At 35.9% G+C, this 16,777-nt stretch overlaps 1 protein-coding gene across 2 annotated transcripts in view; it reads right to left on the bottom strand.

Annotated features, from left to right (window-relative positions):
• Positions 1-5,337: 5,337 nt before the first annotated feature.
• The window catches only part of rpap3 (RNA polymerase II associated protein 3), a 114,582-nt gene continuing 103,142 nt past the window's right edge, over positions 5,338-16,777 (bottom strand). For both annotated transcript variants that reach the window (XM_051928688.1, XM_051928689.1), the window contains exons 13-17: positions 12,545-12,756; positions 10,865-11,060; positions 9,743-9,840; positions 6,842-6,942; positions 5,338-5,649 (exon numbers count right to left, since the gene is read on the bottom strand). In XM_051928688.1, the coding sequence (XP_051784648.1) occupies positions 5,564-5,649; positions 6,842-6,942; positions 9,743-9,840; positions 10,865-11,060; positions 12,545-12,756 (693 nt within the window). In that variant the 3' untranslated portion in view covers positions 5,338-5,563. The remainder of the gene's footprint in view (positions 5,650-6,841; positions 6,943-9,742; positions 9,841-10,864; positions 11,061-12,544; positions 12,757-16,777) is intronic.

The following is a 16,777-nucleotide window of genomic DNA, read 5'->3' as shown; positions in this document are numbered from 1 at the left end:
GGACAATGACCCAAAACACACCAGAAAATCCACCTCTGAATGGCTGAAGAAAAACAAAATGAAGACTTTGGAGTGGCCTAGTCAAAGTCCTGACCTGAATCCAATTGAGATGCTATGGCATGACCTTAAAAAGGCGGTTCATGCTAGAAAACCCTCAAATAAAGCTGAATTACAACAATTTTGCAAAGATGAGTGGGCCAAAATTCCTCCAGAGCGCTGTAAAAGACTCACTGCAAGTTATCGCAAACGCTTGATTGCAGTTATTGCTGCTAAGGGTGGCCCAACCAGTTATTAGGTTCAGGGGGCAATTACTTTTTCACACAGGGCCATGTAGGTTTGGATTTTTTTTTCTCCCTAAATAATAAAAACCACCATTTACAAACTGCATTTTGTGTTTACTTGTGTTATATTTGACTAATGGTTAAATGTGTTTGATGATCAGAAACATTTTGTGTGACAAACATGCAAAAGAATAAGAAATCAGGAAGGGGGCAAATAGTTTTTCACACCACTGTACATAAAAGTTATTTATCTGTCTCTCTCCCCCATTCTTTTGGCATTAATTTGTTAATAGTAAAGTGATAACTTGTTCTGCTTTTTTAAAACTGTGAACACCACCATTTGGGTAGGTTGAAGGGTTTTTGTAGCGTCAATGGTTGTATTTGATCACAAGGATTAAATACAGGAATGATATGGTGTTCTATTTCTTAGAATTTCTCTTTCTTTATGGTTAAATTAAAAAATATATCACACATCTTTGGGGGTTTAGCCAACTTTTTTCTGGAAACAGAATATGAAAACAATCTTAACCCAGTCCACATTTAAAAGACAGATATAACACAGCTGAAATTGGCATCATTTTCAATTTTCTCTCTCTATCTGGAAATACAATCTCAATCTGAAATTGTGAACTTGTGAGTACTTTAATTCACGCACAGTAGCATACTTGGAATTTGTAAATGTTTACAGCAAACTCAAAAGACCAGACATCAAAATAATAATTTGCCTGTTTCAGCTTTTGAGTAGATAGAACATTCGATGGAGGTGTATCAGAAAAGTGGAAATAAGCATAACTGAAACCCAGCAAATCCTGAGAAATACCTGTTTAACTTTATAATAAAGCTCCAAGCTATTTCATACGTCCAGAGCAAAGCAACACTGGGCTGACATCAAACTAAGGGGAATACTGAAGTGTTCATGTCTTATACGCAAATAAAAATGACAAATCCTGAGAATGCTTATCACAAGCTAGGCTGATGCCATGACTCACTTGTAGTGCTGTGGACTAAGGTGCATGTGATACATGCCACTGAATAAAAATAAGATTATTTCCACTAGGTGTTGTATTGTTACAATTAAACCAAAATATTTCACTCTAGGTTCGAACAAACAAACAAAATAATGCCCTACTCCCAACATACTGTACCTCAAGTGTGCTTCAGAAATTAGTCTTTTCAATTTTTTCCTCATGCAGTAAAAGCCCACCAACAAATGGCATTTTTGTCAAATGCAAAACACAGAGCCCACCATCTTTTGAAGTTGTCATATCATTTCATAAATAGGAGGGTCTCCCTCATATTTTGCCATTATGTAGTTTAACATTCGTTATTCTGTATGTTACACATGCAATCTTAAGTAAACTTCAAAAAACTGTGTGTATATATATATATATATATATATATATATATATATATATATATATATATATATATACATCAAGTTTTAAAGAAATAAAATACAAGATCTTACATTTTTTTTAATATGATGATTTTGCCTGCTATACAAGCTACATGGCACACCTTGCTCCCAAAAAAAAAAAAATCAGAAATGAAAAGCTTACCTTACAGTACAATAACCTAAAAATAAGTAAAAGAGATGACACAGCTGTAAGAGAAAGCACGCTCTTACCTATGGATATGGTCAGTGTATTTTTTTTAAATAAATTTACAGATGTCTGTAATTTTAATTAACTCAACCTATGAAAGTTTGTTAGGTGGGGTTACTTGGAACCAATCCTCATATACACATATAGTGGGTATAGAAAAGAATCACCCCCTTCAAAATATTCCTATTTTTTGTGCTTTACAGCCTTAAATGAAAACACACACAAAAAATATTTCTTACCAGCTTTACTTACTCAATGCAACCTACAGTCATATGAAAAAGTCTGGGAACCCCTGTCAGCCTGCATAATAATTTACTCTACTTTCAACAAAAAAAGATAACAGTGGTATGTCTTTCATTTCCTAGGAACATCTGAGTACTGGGGTGTTTTCCGAACAAAGATTTTTAGTAAAGCAGTATTTAGTTGTATGAAATTAAATCAAATGTGAAAAACTGGCTGTGCAAAAATGTGGGTCCCCTTGTAATTTTGCTGATTTGAATGCATGTCACTGCTCAATACTGATTACTTGCAACACCAAATTGGTTGGATTAGCTCGTTAAGCCTTGAACTTCATAGACAGGTGTGTCCAATCATAAGAAAAGGTACTTAAGGTGGTCCATTGGAAGTTGTGCTTCCCTTTGACTCTCCTCTGAATAGTGACAGCATGGGATCCTCAAAGCAGCTCTCAAAAGATCTGAAAACAAAGATTGTTCAGTATCATGGTTTAGAGGAAGGCTACAAAAAGCTCTCTCAGAGGTTTAAACTGTGAGTTTCAACTGTAAGGAATGTAATCAGGAAATGGAAGGCCACAGGCACAGTTGCTGTTAAACCCAGGTCTGGCAGGCCAAGAAAAATACAGGAGCGGCATATGCGCAGGATTGTGAGAATGGTTACAGATAACCCACAGATCACCTCCAAAGACCTGCAAGAACATCTTGCTGCAGATGGTGTATCTGTAAATCGTTCTACAATGTAGTACAATTTGCACAAAGAACATCTGTATGGGAGGGTGATGAGAAAGAAGCCCTTTCTGCACTCACGCCTCAAACAGTCGCTTGTTGTATGCAAATGCTCATTTAGACAAGCCAGATTCATTTTGGAACAAAGAGTTATTTGGTAATAACAAAATGCGCTTTGCATGGTGGAAGAAGAGCACCACATTCCAAGAAAAACACCTGCGACCTACTGTCAAATTTGGTGGAGGTTCCATCATGCTGTGGGGATGTGTGGCTAGTTCAGGGACTGGGGGCCCTTGTTAAAGTCGAGGGTCGGATGAATTCAATCCAATATCAACAAATTCTTCAGGATAATGTTCAAGCATTAGTCACAAAGTTGAAGTTACGCAGGGGTTGGATATTACAATAAGACAATGACCCAAAACACAGTTTGAAATCTACAAAGGCATTCATGCAGAGGGAGAAGTACAATGTTATGGAATGGCCATCACAGTCCTTCTGACTTGAATATCATCGAAAATCTATGGGATGATTTGAAGCAGGCTGTCCATGCTCAGCAGCCATCAAATTTAACTGAACTGGAGAGATTTTGTATGGAAGAATGGTCAAAAATATCTCCATCCAGAATCCAGACACTCATCAAAGGCTATAGGAGGCATCTAGAGGCTTTTATATTTGCAAAAGGAGGCTCAACTAAGTATTGATGTAATATCTCTGTTGGGGTGCCCAAATGTATGCACCTGTCTAATTTGGTTATGATGCATACTGCATATTTTCTGTTAATCCTTAATGTCTTAAAAACTTAATGTCACTGCTGAAATACTACTGTTTCCATAAGGCATGTCATATATTAAAATGAAGTTGCTACTTTGAAAGCTCAGCCAATGATAAACAAAAATCCAAAGAATTAAGAGGGGTTCCCAAACTTTTTCATACGACTGTATAACATCCAAGTGAAAGAAATCACAGCTACAGTTCAGAAAAATTATACAGTTATAAAAAATCTCAAACAAGACATACAGAGATTAATAAAGGATCACCCCTCAATGTCAATATTTTGTTGAACCACCTTTTGCTTTAATGACAGCCTTGAGTCTGTTGGGATACTTCTCTATCAGCTTTGCACATCTAGATTGAGTAATATTTGCCCACTCTTCTTTACAGAACTGTTAAAGTTCGGTCAAATTGAATGGTGAGCGTTGGTGGACTGCTATCTTCAAATCTTTCCACAGATTTTCAATGGGATTTAGGTCTGGGTCACACAAGGACATTCATTTTTTTTCTCCTTCAGCCATTGTGTGGTTAATTTCGGGCTGTTGTGTTGAAAGGTTTACATTCTGCTTATCTTCATCTTTCTTGCAGAGGGAAGTAGGTTTTCCTCAAGAATTTGACGGTATTTTGTCCCATTCATTTTTCCCCAGACCCTGCAGTAGAGAAACACCCCCACAACAGGATGCTGCCACCTCCATGCCTTACTGTAGGTATGGTGCATTTTGGATGGTGAGCTGCATTGGATTTCTGCCAGGTGAACCATTTGGTATTGAGGCCAGATAGTTTGATCTTGGTCTCATCTGACCATACGACCTTTCTCCACTTGGCATCAGAATCTTCAAGGTGCACTCTGGCAAAGCTCAAACGAGCCTTAATGTGGCCTTTCTTGAGAAGTGGCTTTTTCAAAGCGACCCTCCCGGACAAGCCACAATTGTGGAGTGCTTGTGAAATTGTTGTCACATGCACACAATGACCACTCTTTGCCATAAAATCCTGTAACTCCTTCAAAGTGGCCATTGGCAGCCTTTCTTACCAGTTTCCTCCTTGCACTTCCATCCACTTTGGAGAGACGGCCGGATCCAGAGAGGGTCCTAGTAGTACCAAACACTTGCCACTTTTTTATTATGGACTACTGTGCTCCTTAGGATTGATAAAGTCTTTGAGATTTTTTTTGTATCTATCTCCTGCCTTATGTCTGTTCACAACTCTATCCCTGAGATCTTTTGAAAGTGGATTGCCACCCATAGCCAGCTGTTTGCTGTTAGTTGCACTACCAATCAAGGGAATGTTCCAGGAACAGCTGTTTTCATGCTTCACTAATCACACTGATTACAACTGATCACAGGTGGAAGCCAGTAACCATGGTCTGCAATTGAAATGGTGGGCACTTACACCTAATTGAGTTTACAAATATTGTTTAGGAGGGTGTGATCCTTTATTAATCTCAGTATTTCATGTTTTTTATTTTTTTTTAAATACTTTTGAACTGTAGCTGTGATATCTTTCACTTGGATGTTATAGATTGCATTGAGTAAGTAAAGCTGGAAAAATATTGGTTTGTTTTCATTTAAGGCTGTAAAGCAAACAAAATGGGAATATTTTGAAGGGGGTGATTCTTTTCTATACCCACTGTAAGCTATTCAATGCAATTCATATAAATAAATATGCATCCTCTTTTTATGCATAAATCCATTTACACCCAAATGTGCAACAATATAAAATGCATTGTAATTATACAAATATATTTTATTAAATTACAGCAGCAAGTGGTATAAAGCAGGAATTTAATACTGGAGAGGAAGCCAACATATTTATGACAAGCTAAACATTTGGATGTTTCAAAAGTTGTTACAACAAAAGGTTACATTACTGCACTGCCACACAGGCAAAAATACTCCTCAGTTATCAGCATTTAAGGTTTTGAACTTGTGTAACTTAAAAGTACAAACATTTATACATTATATTTCGTTTTTGTCAGTTTTACAGCTTCTTCTTCCAAGCCATCCTTACAGATATAGTTGAAAAGATCCTTTACAACTAAAAAGAACATGAAAACAGAATCAAAATTAATTCATTATATTTTGTTTGATGTCAATCATTGTAAAAATACAAAACATAATTATAACACATTAAATTTTTTGCACGAATGAATAAAAAAAATACAGTCATGTATTACATTTATAAAGAAAAAGAAATGCAAATAATATAAGTATTATGAAAAAGGAAAGTTGAAGAAAGTCGCTTAACATGTCTGAGGTGTACATGGTCAAAAACCAAAAAAACAGTTTAAATAAATCTCCAGCAGTTTCCTCCAGTTTTCTTCTGGGTAATTCCCAGATGTGTCCAGACCAAGTCAAGAAATATGAATTCCTTCTGGGTCCGTCTCTCGGTCATCTCTCAGTGTGCCATGCCAGGTGCGCCTCAGGCCTGTAAGACTTCTGTTAGTTATGCCAAACACACCTAACAATGACTTTTTCCACTAACCTGTAGACCATAGCTTATGAACTTTTGAAAACATTGAAAAGTTCATTTGTAACTGTAATAATTGGTATACATATGGCAAAATGAGCACAGCATATCCCTCTGTGAAGTTTTTGATGTACTGTTATTGATGAAGCTTACGACTCTCCATACTGATGGAGATTATACAGTCAAATTGCTCAGAACTGCTTGTCAGTTTTTAATTTGCATCTCAAATGAATCATCTGATACCATGTTAAGAATGTTATAATGCTCTTATACAGAGACATACCTAGCTGATGACATCTTTCTATACCATTTTTTTATTTATCAATATCGCCTTAGCCACTTTGTTGCTCGTAAATGTGCAAATTGAGCAGTCTTCATCATTAAACTTGTATAATTAATTTCCTATCAAAGCCATAAAAACTGCTTCTTGGAGTCATGATAGCCAACATAATGCTAATTTGTAAACACAAGCTTACTGTATGTATGATGGGATGTGAAGGGTAAATTTATATCAATGACTACACATAGTAATACTGGTCTTCAATATAACTTGTCTGTTACATTAAATAATTACATGCGAAAGGATCATTTAGCTCCTTGCTCCAGAATATTTTTTAAAAATTAAAATTTTTAAGCAACTCCAGTTTCAAATATTTATTGGTAGTATACATCTTCAAAGCTAGAGTATGCAAAGATAGAGGACCTTAAGAGATATGTTTGTTACTGTCTATAGTAATATTTTTTGCCTTCAAATACTTACCATTCTTTTCTTCTTTTGACATGAACATGATTGCCATATCAAACCTTTTCACTTGAGCTAGGTTTTTCAAAACTTCCAAGATAAGAGATGGTGACTCATGCCTTAAAATGATATGATAGTATTAAATTAACAAATGTGAAAGTGCTGCTGAACATCAGAATTCCAACCCATTCACTTTTACCACAGTAAGTTAGGAGGTCTCACTACACATATAATCATACACATTGTAACATTGGATCACAGTTCATGACATAAAAATGTATGCAAAACACTTCATAGGTAATCTGAAATGGTTGTTGCTTGAAATAAAATTTAATGCAAAAATGTTAATATGTGTAACTGCCCTTTTCTGTCATTTTATTGTACTTTAAAGTTTACCACATATCAACCAATATAAAAAAAACTCTTAACAACATTGTGGAATTTAATATAAACTGGAAGCCACCACTCTCTTTTAAAATGTTCACTTCTTGTTGCTTAAAAGCCACAAAAAGAATAAATATCTAAATCACTGATTTTTCCAGTTTTGTTATGAATTGTGCTCTGTCGTCACTGCTAGGCTTCATTGCAAGAATGATACTCTTTGGAAGGTAAGGTGTATTAAGTCCCCCATCCCTGGACATATCCTTTCACATTCTGGCCAGGAAAGTGAAATTTTGATCTAATATGACTACAGTACCTTTTGCCACTTGGCTGTAGAATTCCATCCATCCATCCATTCATCCTCTTTCAAACTTGCATATCCTGAGCAGGCTCATGAGGAAGTCAGAGCCTATGCCAGCATGCATTGGGCACAAGGCAGCAATAACCCCTAGATGGGACACAATCCCATTGCAGAGTGAGCACACACACACACACACACACACACACACACACACACACACACACACACACACACAGAGAGACAATTCAGCAACAATAATTTGGCTGTAGAGTCTTTTTAGTATTTTAAGATGTGGCTTTTTTCCTTGCCACTTTCCCAAAAATCCCAGATTTGTGGAGAACCTGCGGTATTTTCAACACAAACAATGTATAATCTCTACTATAAAGTTCTCTTCTTACTCTGCCATCCAATTTGGAAAAAAGCCTTATCAATGCAAAGTCTGGGTGATGCCATATGCCTTCTGCTTCTTAATGATGGCCTTGACTGTACTCCATTGGTTACCTAAAGCCTTTAAAGTCTTTTAGTACAATCTCCTGACTTATTGTTTACCACAACTTTGAGATAAAAAGCACAGCTCTACCCAAAACGGATTCTTTGCTTTGAAATGCATGTCCAAGCAGCATAAATCACCTAGAAACTGATGCTACTATTTTGAACTAACAAATTTTCATATTGGATCACAGGCAATAACTAATCTGTTTGTTGAACAATCTATGAGTGCATTTTCATATCTGCGCTAGGTTACAAATATATTTGTAATGGTGGTGGAGGCATTCACTTATTCGGATAAGGAGTTTTATAATTGTAATAAAAGAAAAACTTTAAGAATGTTTTAGAATTGCTTCTGTTTGGAAACAAAGATTGAACGATAAAGGTGTATGAATGCTTATTGGGTAATTGCGGAAAGTACAAGGTTTCTGGAGGGGGAGCACAAATACTAGGGTTGGTGTACTGGTTTCAGACAAGTGGACTAAGTGGTGGAAGTGAAGATGGTGAATGAAGGTGTTGTAGATATTATTTTTTAGGAAATGACAAATTAATATAGTCTTGTAACCTACATGTTGTGGGAACTGAGCAGAAAGATGAGTTTTAGGACTGAATCACGGAGGGGATACTGGGAGACACAAGAAAAGCTATATAAATACAAAAGAAAAGAAATGGTAGTTTACAAGTGAGCTTCAGAATGAGGAAGGAAAGAAAAATAAGTTCAGGATCTTGAAAAAGACAGCATAAGAAAGACAGTGTATACAGTAAGTGTCATTGACAGTAATGGGAGTGATAATACAATGGAAGACATACATCTTCAAAATTTTACTTGAGTTGTAAGTTATAAAATGAACAGGTTGCAAAAAGCGCTGGAAAAAAATGAAAACAAGTAAGTCACAGTCTTAACTAGAGTGGTGTTGGGAATGCTGAAGGCAAAAGAAGGCAGTGGGGTTGAACAGTAGACACACCTGTGCAAAATAATTTTACGTGAAATGAAGATTTCTGGTGACTTAAAAAATGATTATTCCTGCATATGAAGGAAACAGAGACCCACTGGAGTATGGGTGATACTGAGCAATCAAGGGTTTTGAAACAAGTTATGTAGGTGCATGAGACAATGCTATAGAAAATAATCAGGAATCAGAAGATAGTTAGTAAAACACAATTTGGTCTAGGAAGGGACCAACAGGTAAAATCTTTGTTGTCAAGTAAATGTGGGAAAAGCAACATTCCAATGGAAAAGAAGCTATTATATACAGTAGATCTGGAAATAATGTCCCACAGGGTGCCACAACAGTTGCTAAAGTGAGCATTTATGATATTAGGTGTGGAGGAAAGAGGATTATGGTACAGTTATTTGAAGAAGACTGTAGAGTATTCAGGACAGCAGATGGTCAAAGTTTTGAGAAGTAGTGCTGGAACAGGGATCTGTCCATTTATTGTTTTTTATGATAGTGAAGGAGGTGAAAGCCAGAAAAAATTGTGAAGTACTGCTATGGGAGTTCTTGTTTGCTTAAATTACTGTATTTCAATGTTAAGTCATAATTGCAAAATTCACTTGCTTTTAGTAAACAAAGGCATGTAAGGTATAATGGACCATAAATCTTTGAAGTTTTATTACTCTACAGTTTTCTTCATAAACATCATAACACATCCATTAAATATAGATTATCTTCATATGTTAATAATCACATACTTTCCAATAAAAACAAAAACTTGAAGTATGATTTGTACTATGTAGGCTTACTTACCTTCTGTAAGAGACATGAAGAATGTTTAATATCTGATTCAAAATGTCTGGTTCTAAAGATGTCTGAAACAGCTTTGGGAAATGAGCTGGGTCTATTTGCTAAAATGAGAAATAAAATGTACATGCATTTCATTATTCTTCAATATGTTATTATCTGTATTGAATATTAAGTTTAATATGTTACAAGTACTTTGTAATAGTTACATTGCTTAGTATAAACAGAAGCCAGATTATAGACCTGAAAAGCAAAAAACCTATGTATACACAAGAAAGGGCAAATAAGGATGAACGAAACATGGACTAATCTAAACAACAAACTAACTAGTAGTTCACTCACAGGTCTAACTCAACATATGCAGGGCGCCATAAATGGCTACAGAATACAAGCAGTCTCTTTCTTGTTTAAGACTGCTTTCTATCCCGAGAACCTTTGACCTTTTCTTTCCAATTTCAGTTTGCACTTCCATTTACTTATTTTTTGCGGGGTTTGGGATGTGTTATTTCTATATTAGGGATCACCTTGAAAACCCAGTGGCCATTTAAAAATGCTCAGTCCTGGAAATCACCATCTGCTGATACCCTGTAACAAAGGACTATGTTCTTTAAAGGCTGCTTGTCTTTATCTATTCTGCTATCCAGATTTGATCTTCCTATTACATTTTATTGTGTGGAGAAAATATGGCTATCTTATGTATAGGAACAGAAAACCACAAAGCACTAATATGTTTTGGTAGAGTATGAATACACATGAACAAGCAATATGAATGTGCATATCCTCGCAAGACCATAAAAAGAGTTAGTCCTTTCCCTACCTTTCTAGAACTTTAAATTAGCTTAATTAATTAAATTAACTTTAATTAACTAGGGAACTGCCACACCCATGTGACTGCACTATTCTGGAAAAAAAACTCACTTATGGGATCAATGTACCCTTGTATCACAGACAAGAAAATGTACTTTTTAATGAGACACTCCTTGTTCTAAGCTCATTACCACTGTTTCCTAGAGAATATCCACTCTTAAGGAGCAAAAACCCACACTCAGGTTTCCAACCAATTCAGCAGAAGTTGCACATTCAAAATCATTGTAAAAAATAAACAAATAAAAAGCATTTTTTCATTACCTTAAGGTAAATATACATCATGTCAGGATGATCTTTTAGTTTCCTCAGATCTGTTTCAAGTTGAAATGAATTAGTTGGAACTGGAGGCATTGACAAACATGGAGCTAAAGATGCATTTCCAATAATGTTTTCATCTGGTGCTTTTCTCATAACATTTGCTGAAGAATGTACCTCTATATGAGATTCAGTTGAATCACTATAAGAAAATAAAAACAAAATAAAAATCCTTACGATAAACCCCTTCTGCAGTCTCTTACTGTAAAATTAATTTTTATGATCCTCCTCCAAATTAGTACTGTAAGTGTGTCTCTGTGTATGTGTGTGTGCACACATGACTGGGCCCTGCAATAGATATGTATTCTTTCCAGGGTGTTGGTTGCTGCAGGGATAGACTCTCATGATTCTGAATTACATTAAGCAAGTTTCTACTAACTTATTTTTTATCTAACTTTGAACAGTTAGATAAAACGTACCATATTTTCAGATCAAGGGATACAAATCAAGTCACCTTTGTGTATGACTGTAATCCAGTTTTAAAGTTACTATTCATACATTTTGTTCTGTGAACAAATTTATTTAAGCAGCTGAGTTACAGTAGTGCCCATCCTTCATCCCTTTCAGTTGCAATGAATTAAAATTATATGCCTTTATTTTTTTTATGCTGGTTCAGGTTCAGTAGATCAAAATCCATGTGGACAATTCTAACTGATCTCTGTTTTATAATGAGCCAGGTGAAGGTAGTGAGGTCAGTGTAGTTTCTTAAATTCCATATGCACTTGTCTGACAATATAAATTTATACACCACTGCAAATCGCTGTAGTTGTCCATAACATCACTGGAAGTAATCTGTACTGTTTTGAAAATTGCCAAGATTAGCTGCAGAAGGACTTTAATGTATGCCACTAATATTTCCTCACATACATGCCAGAATGCATGGTTTAGATTCACAATAGGTTCACCTTTCAAATGGGGCATGATACACCATACTGCTCACAAAATATATGGAAAATGTCTGTAGAAAAGTTACAAACTATACCACAACACATTGCTAACGTAATAAAACATTAATTATGTGATGAACATCCATTCATTTATTACTTTCCAAACCGGTTTATCCTGAGGTGTTTCTGGGGGAAGCTGCAACATATCCCAGTAAGCATAAGTAGGAAAAAATGCCTTGGACAGTGTGCAAGGCAGGAACAGTCCCTGGAAAAGGTATCATTTCTTTGCACGGTGAACACATAAACACTCTAGGGCCAATTTAGCATCACCAATTCACCTAACCAGCCTGTCTTTGGACTGTGGGAGAAAACCAGAGCACCACACAGGATAGCCATATTAACATGGGGAGAACATGCAAACTCTACACAGGGAGCACCCAGAACATGAACACTGGTCTCCTTACTGTCAGCACCACTGTCACAGTGCCATCATGCTGGACTGTGATGAACATGTTAATTAAAATGTTAACATATTTAAAAATAATTTCAGACTTTAATTCATCCATAAATATTTAATTTTCCCATTCTATGGTGATAAAATTCAGAAAAATATTTCATTAACTGGTACATAGTACATTTACATTAACTGTTTACTGTACATCTCACAACACAGGGGTATCTTTTAGTTACATTGGAAAAATTGTGTACAAGGTGTTTGCAGTAGTTCATGTTTGTTTACCTTTCTAATATTTCTGTTTCTGTATTTGGTATCTCCTCTATTTTCAAAAATCTGGAACTTGAATCAGTCTGCAAAGTATTAGATTCTCCTCCAGTGATATTTTCTTCTGCTGGATCCAGTGTCAACTCAACAGGGTTGTTTAACCTTAGTGGGAGGTTAGTAATAGGCAACTCATCTTCAACATCTTCTATCTTTATTCTTTTGAGTGGTTTCTGCATATTAAAATATAAGATTGAATTGTTTTACAACTTTTGTCAGTTCCCTGTAAAATTTTAGTTTTTAAATCTAGACAGTCCTGAAATGTTTAGCAATGTGCCAGCCCAGATATAATGCTAAGTTAAAAAATGGTGTAAGGAAAAAAACCAAATACATTTACAATTAAATTCATACTTAAAGTACCACATATGCAAAATTCAAATCATTAAACTCTACTGGTTTTGACAGGTACCATAATATATTTTTCACTTAGATCCATGGCAGTTTCCACAGGACAAACCTATAGACATGACATCATTAGAATGGAAACAGACTCTAAAAAGAATGCCACAAATTGAGATCCCTGGAGAAACTATGTAATCATCATTTTGAAATTATTTTCAAACATTTCCTCATCATTAACTAAAGAATATTTTGTTTTTCATACCTGCCTTCTTTTGTACTTTTTATAAAGTATAGAATTGGAATTTGGTTGTAAATATCTATCTATCTATCTATCTATCTATCTATCTATCTATCTATCTATCTATCTATCTATCTATCTATCTATCTATCTATCTATCTATCTATCTATCTATCTATCTATCAAACTTGTAAAAGTTTTCTTTACCCTAAATTCTTTTTTATATACAGTAAAACCTTGATTATCCGTCAGGGGTCTGGACTGAGTTCGTGACGGACAAGAGAAAAGAAGGATAACAGAACAGTGTGATATAGCGGGTCTGCAGCTCCAAACGAATGGGCAATTTTTAATAAATAATCCGTTTGGCTGTGTCATTCTCCGTGGGTGCGGCGTGTCCACCCCTTACAGAACAGAAGCCCTTCACCCAGTCCCATCACTTACACAGCATTCCACCCTTTATCTTCCCCCACATCCCATCACCAGCTGCCTGTACGTCACAACATATTAACATAACAGAATTTAAAAATAAAATTGCAATACAAAAGAACATTAACATTAATACAGAATAACATTACCGTAAGTGGTTTCTATTTTCCAACACATTTTTCAATTTTGTCAGCATCACGTTTTATATTGTTCACTGTTATTCTTCCTACTCCGTAAATTGAAGCAATACCTGAAGCACTTTTACTGTTTTGTAAATGTTTAATAATTTCAATTTTATGTGATAATTCCAACACCACACACATACTTTTATTGGGGATAACAATTTATAGTAAATTAATTTATAGCAAAAGAGAAAAGCTACAAAATGCTTTTAAAACTGAAGGTACATAACTGACACTGTGATTTCAAAATGTGGCATGACACGTGGTGCTGGGGAAGAACACTACACCCTAGCGGAAAGAAGAGTTGTTCCAATGTGCACAGCTTGCAGCGAAATGCATGGCAGTAGTATTACAGTAATAGGTAGGCGGTGGTATGCGCAATTTTTATTTATTTTTCTTGCCTTGACAGTTAACAGAGACTGACAGATAATCAAGGTTTTACTGTACATAGTTCATTGATGTTCTGAATATCTTTAACCTTAGGTGGATGATGAAGCCAAAAACAACAGGAGTAGGACAAATCAGTTGTCCAGACACTCATTATTACCAGTTTATACTTCTGAACAACCAAACAACACACTTGCAAAGTCCGGCAGACTACCACATGTTTTGGATCTTTGGTTCATGCAATATTTTCCTAATCAAAAACAATTTGATAAAAACAAAAAGACCCGATTATTCATGCATAATTTTAGCTTTGGTGTAGCTTTTATAGCATGACAGACTACTGTAAACCCTGTCTGAAGCCTGGTTTATACTTATAGTTGTGTGGAAGCATAGCAAGAATGATGTCAGATACAGCAACACGGGCTGGGTTTTTCGATGTGAGCTGAACACTAATTTTTTTCTAATTATGCAGTGATGTGGGTGCGGTGCCTTGAAGTCTAAATGGTGAATTTTGGGGAGATGATGGTTATGTGGGTGCCAGAATTATCAACGAAGGCTTGAACATGAAACAACAGTTCATCAAAGTGCAAGGAAGACATGCCAAAATATTTGAAGTGCATCTCTTTATCATGTACATCACACATTTATGAGAATATTACTCTTCCTTTCTTTGTTGATTCTGGTTAATAGTTCTGCACGTGCACACACACATACACACACCCTCAATAGCGAGCAATATAGTGAAATTGTGCAGCAATTCTATAAAGCAAGCACCTGAAATGACGCATTACCCGTTTGATAAATAAATATCTTTACACTATTATTTAAGATAAATTAAATGGTAACTGAGGAAATAAGTCTGGAGTCTAGATATAATTTTTAATGTTGACCTCTGTCCACTAAAGAAAACAAAAACAGTATGGTAGAACTGAAATCCACCCAGCAATTTTCTGCTTACAACTGAAATGTAATACAAAATTACTAAGACAAAAATTGAAATGCAGTATCATTGTGACCCTGATATTAAGAAAACATTATATAATGAGTTTATTGCGCAATAAAAGTGCACAAAAAAAGTTTTATTATTCTGTGTCCAAAATTGTGCTTATCTTTTTGGGGATTAATGGATGTAAACAATAAAGACCTTGGACAATTAAGATGCTTTTCTTTCAACAATCTGTGTACAAAAAGCTGTGGTTAATGACAAAAGCAACATTTATCTATACTAATTAATAAAAGGCAAACCCTCACTGACTGACTGACTGACTGACTGACTCATCACTAATTCTGCAACTTCCCGTGTAGGTGGAAGGCTGAAATTTGTCAGGCTGATTCCTTACAGCTTACTTACAAAAGTTAGGCAGGTTTCATTTCGAAATTCAACGCGTAATGGTCATAACTGGAACCTCTTTTTTCACAATATACTGTAATGGACGGCAGCTCGATGGCCGTGGGAGGAGGAGTTGAGTGTCACGTCATCACACCTCCCACGTAATCACGTGAAAAGACTGTGAACGCAGTAGGGAGAAATGAAGGAGGAGCCGCAAACAGCAAAGAACAAAAAATTCATTAAACAATTGAGAAGGGAGCGAAACAATAAGAAGCGAGCGAGTAAAGCATACAAGCATCTTCATAAGGGAAACAAAGCACGGTGTAAAACGTAAGTTTAAATTAAGTTTATAGAAATGCTCCCGCTGCGGATTGCAATAACATATTCGCGAGATAAAAGAACGCAGTAGGGAGAAATGAAGAATGAGCCGCAAACAGCGAAGAACAAAAAATTCATTAAACAATTGAGAAGGGAGCGAAACAATAAGAAGCGAGCGAGTGAAGCATACAAGCATCTTCATAAGGGAAACAAAGCACGGTGTAAAACGTAAGTTTAAATTAAGTTTATAGAAATGCTCCCGCTACGGATTGCAATAACATATTCGCGAGATAAAAGTTTAATGAGAAGACACGAGGTATAAACGAACCACACGCCGTAGCGCAACATTAGGGGCTTCACCTCTGGCGCTGACAATAGAGATTCGATTCCCGAGAGGGGATGCAGTGAGTGTGTACGCCTGATGAGCCCAGAATTAGGGAGAAACACATGTCGCATACTCTTTGCATTATTTGAAAGTAAACTATTATAACCATTCTATGATCTGCTTCTGGGAACAGAAAGAGGGCACGTGGCGGACGTAAGGCGACTTGCTGACAAACCACAAGCGTGACCTGGCAGGTAACCACCCATACAATCAGATTGTGATTCAGAAAACGAATGCCATTAATGTAATTACCACGATCTACATACTGTCAAATAAACGAAACACACGCCGTAGCGCGACAGCTGTGAAAAGGGAGCTTCACAAAAAAACAGATCCTTAACAAATTGTTATTGGTATATTTTTGATCCGTTTAAAAAGGTTTTCTTTTCTTCTTAATAAAAAATTAAAAGCAGTATTTCGCCGCAACGAAGCGAGAGAATTTGGCTATATATATATATCTGCTTCTCGCAATTAAAAGAGGGCACGTAGCGGATGTTACAATCAGATTGTGATTTAGACTAGGAATGCAATGAATGTAATTACCCCGATCTACATACAAGGCGAAAGTCTTGCAACATTCAAAGAT

Source organism: Erpetoichthys calabaricus, chromosome 1, assembly GCF_900747795.2.
Source record: "Erpetoichthys calabaricus chromosome 1, fErpCal1.3, whole genome shotgun sequence".
Taxonomy (NCBI): Eukaryota; Metazoa; Chordata; class Cladistia; order Polypteriformes; family Polypteridae; genus Erpetoichthys; species Erpetoichthys calabaricus.
This window is presented reverse-complemented; position numbering and strand designations above follow the sequence as displayed.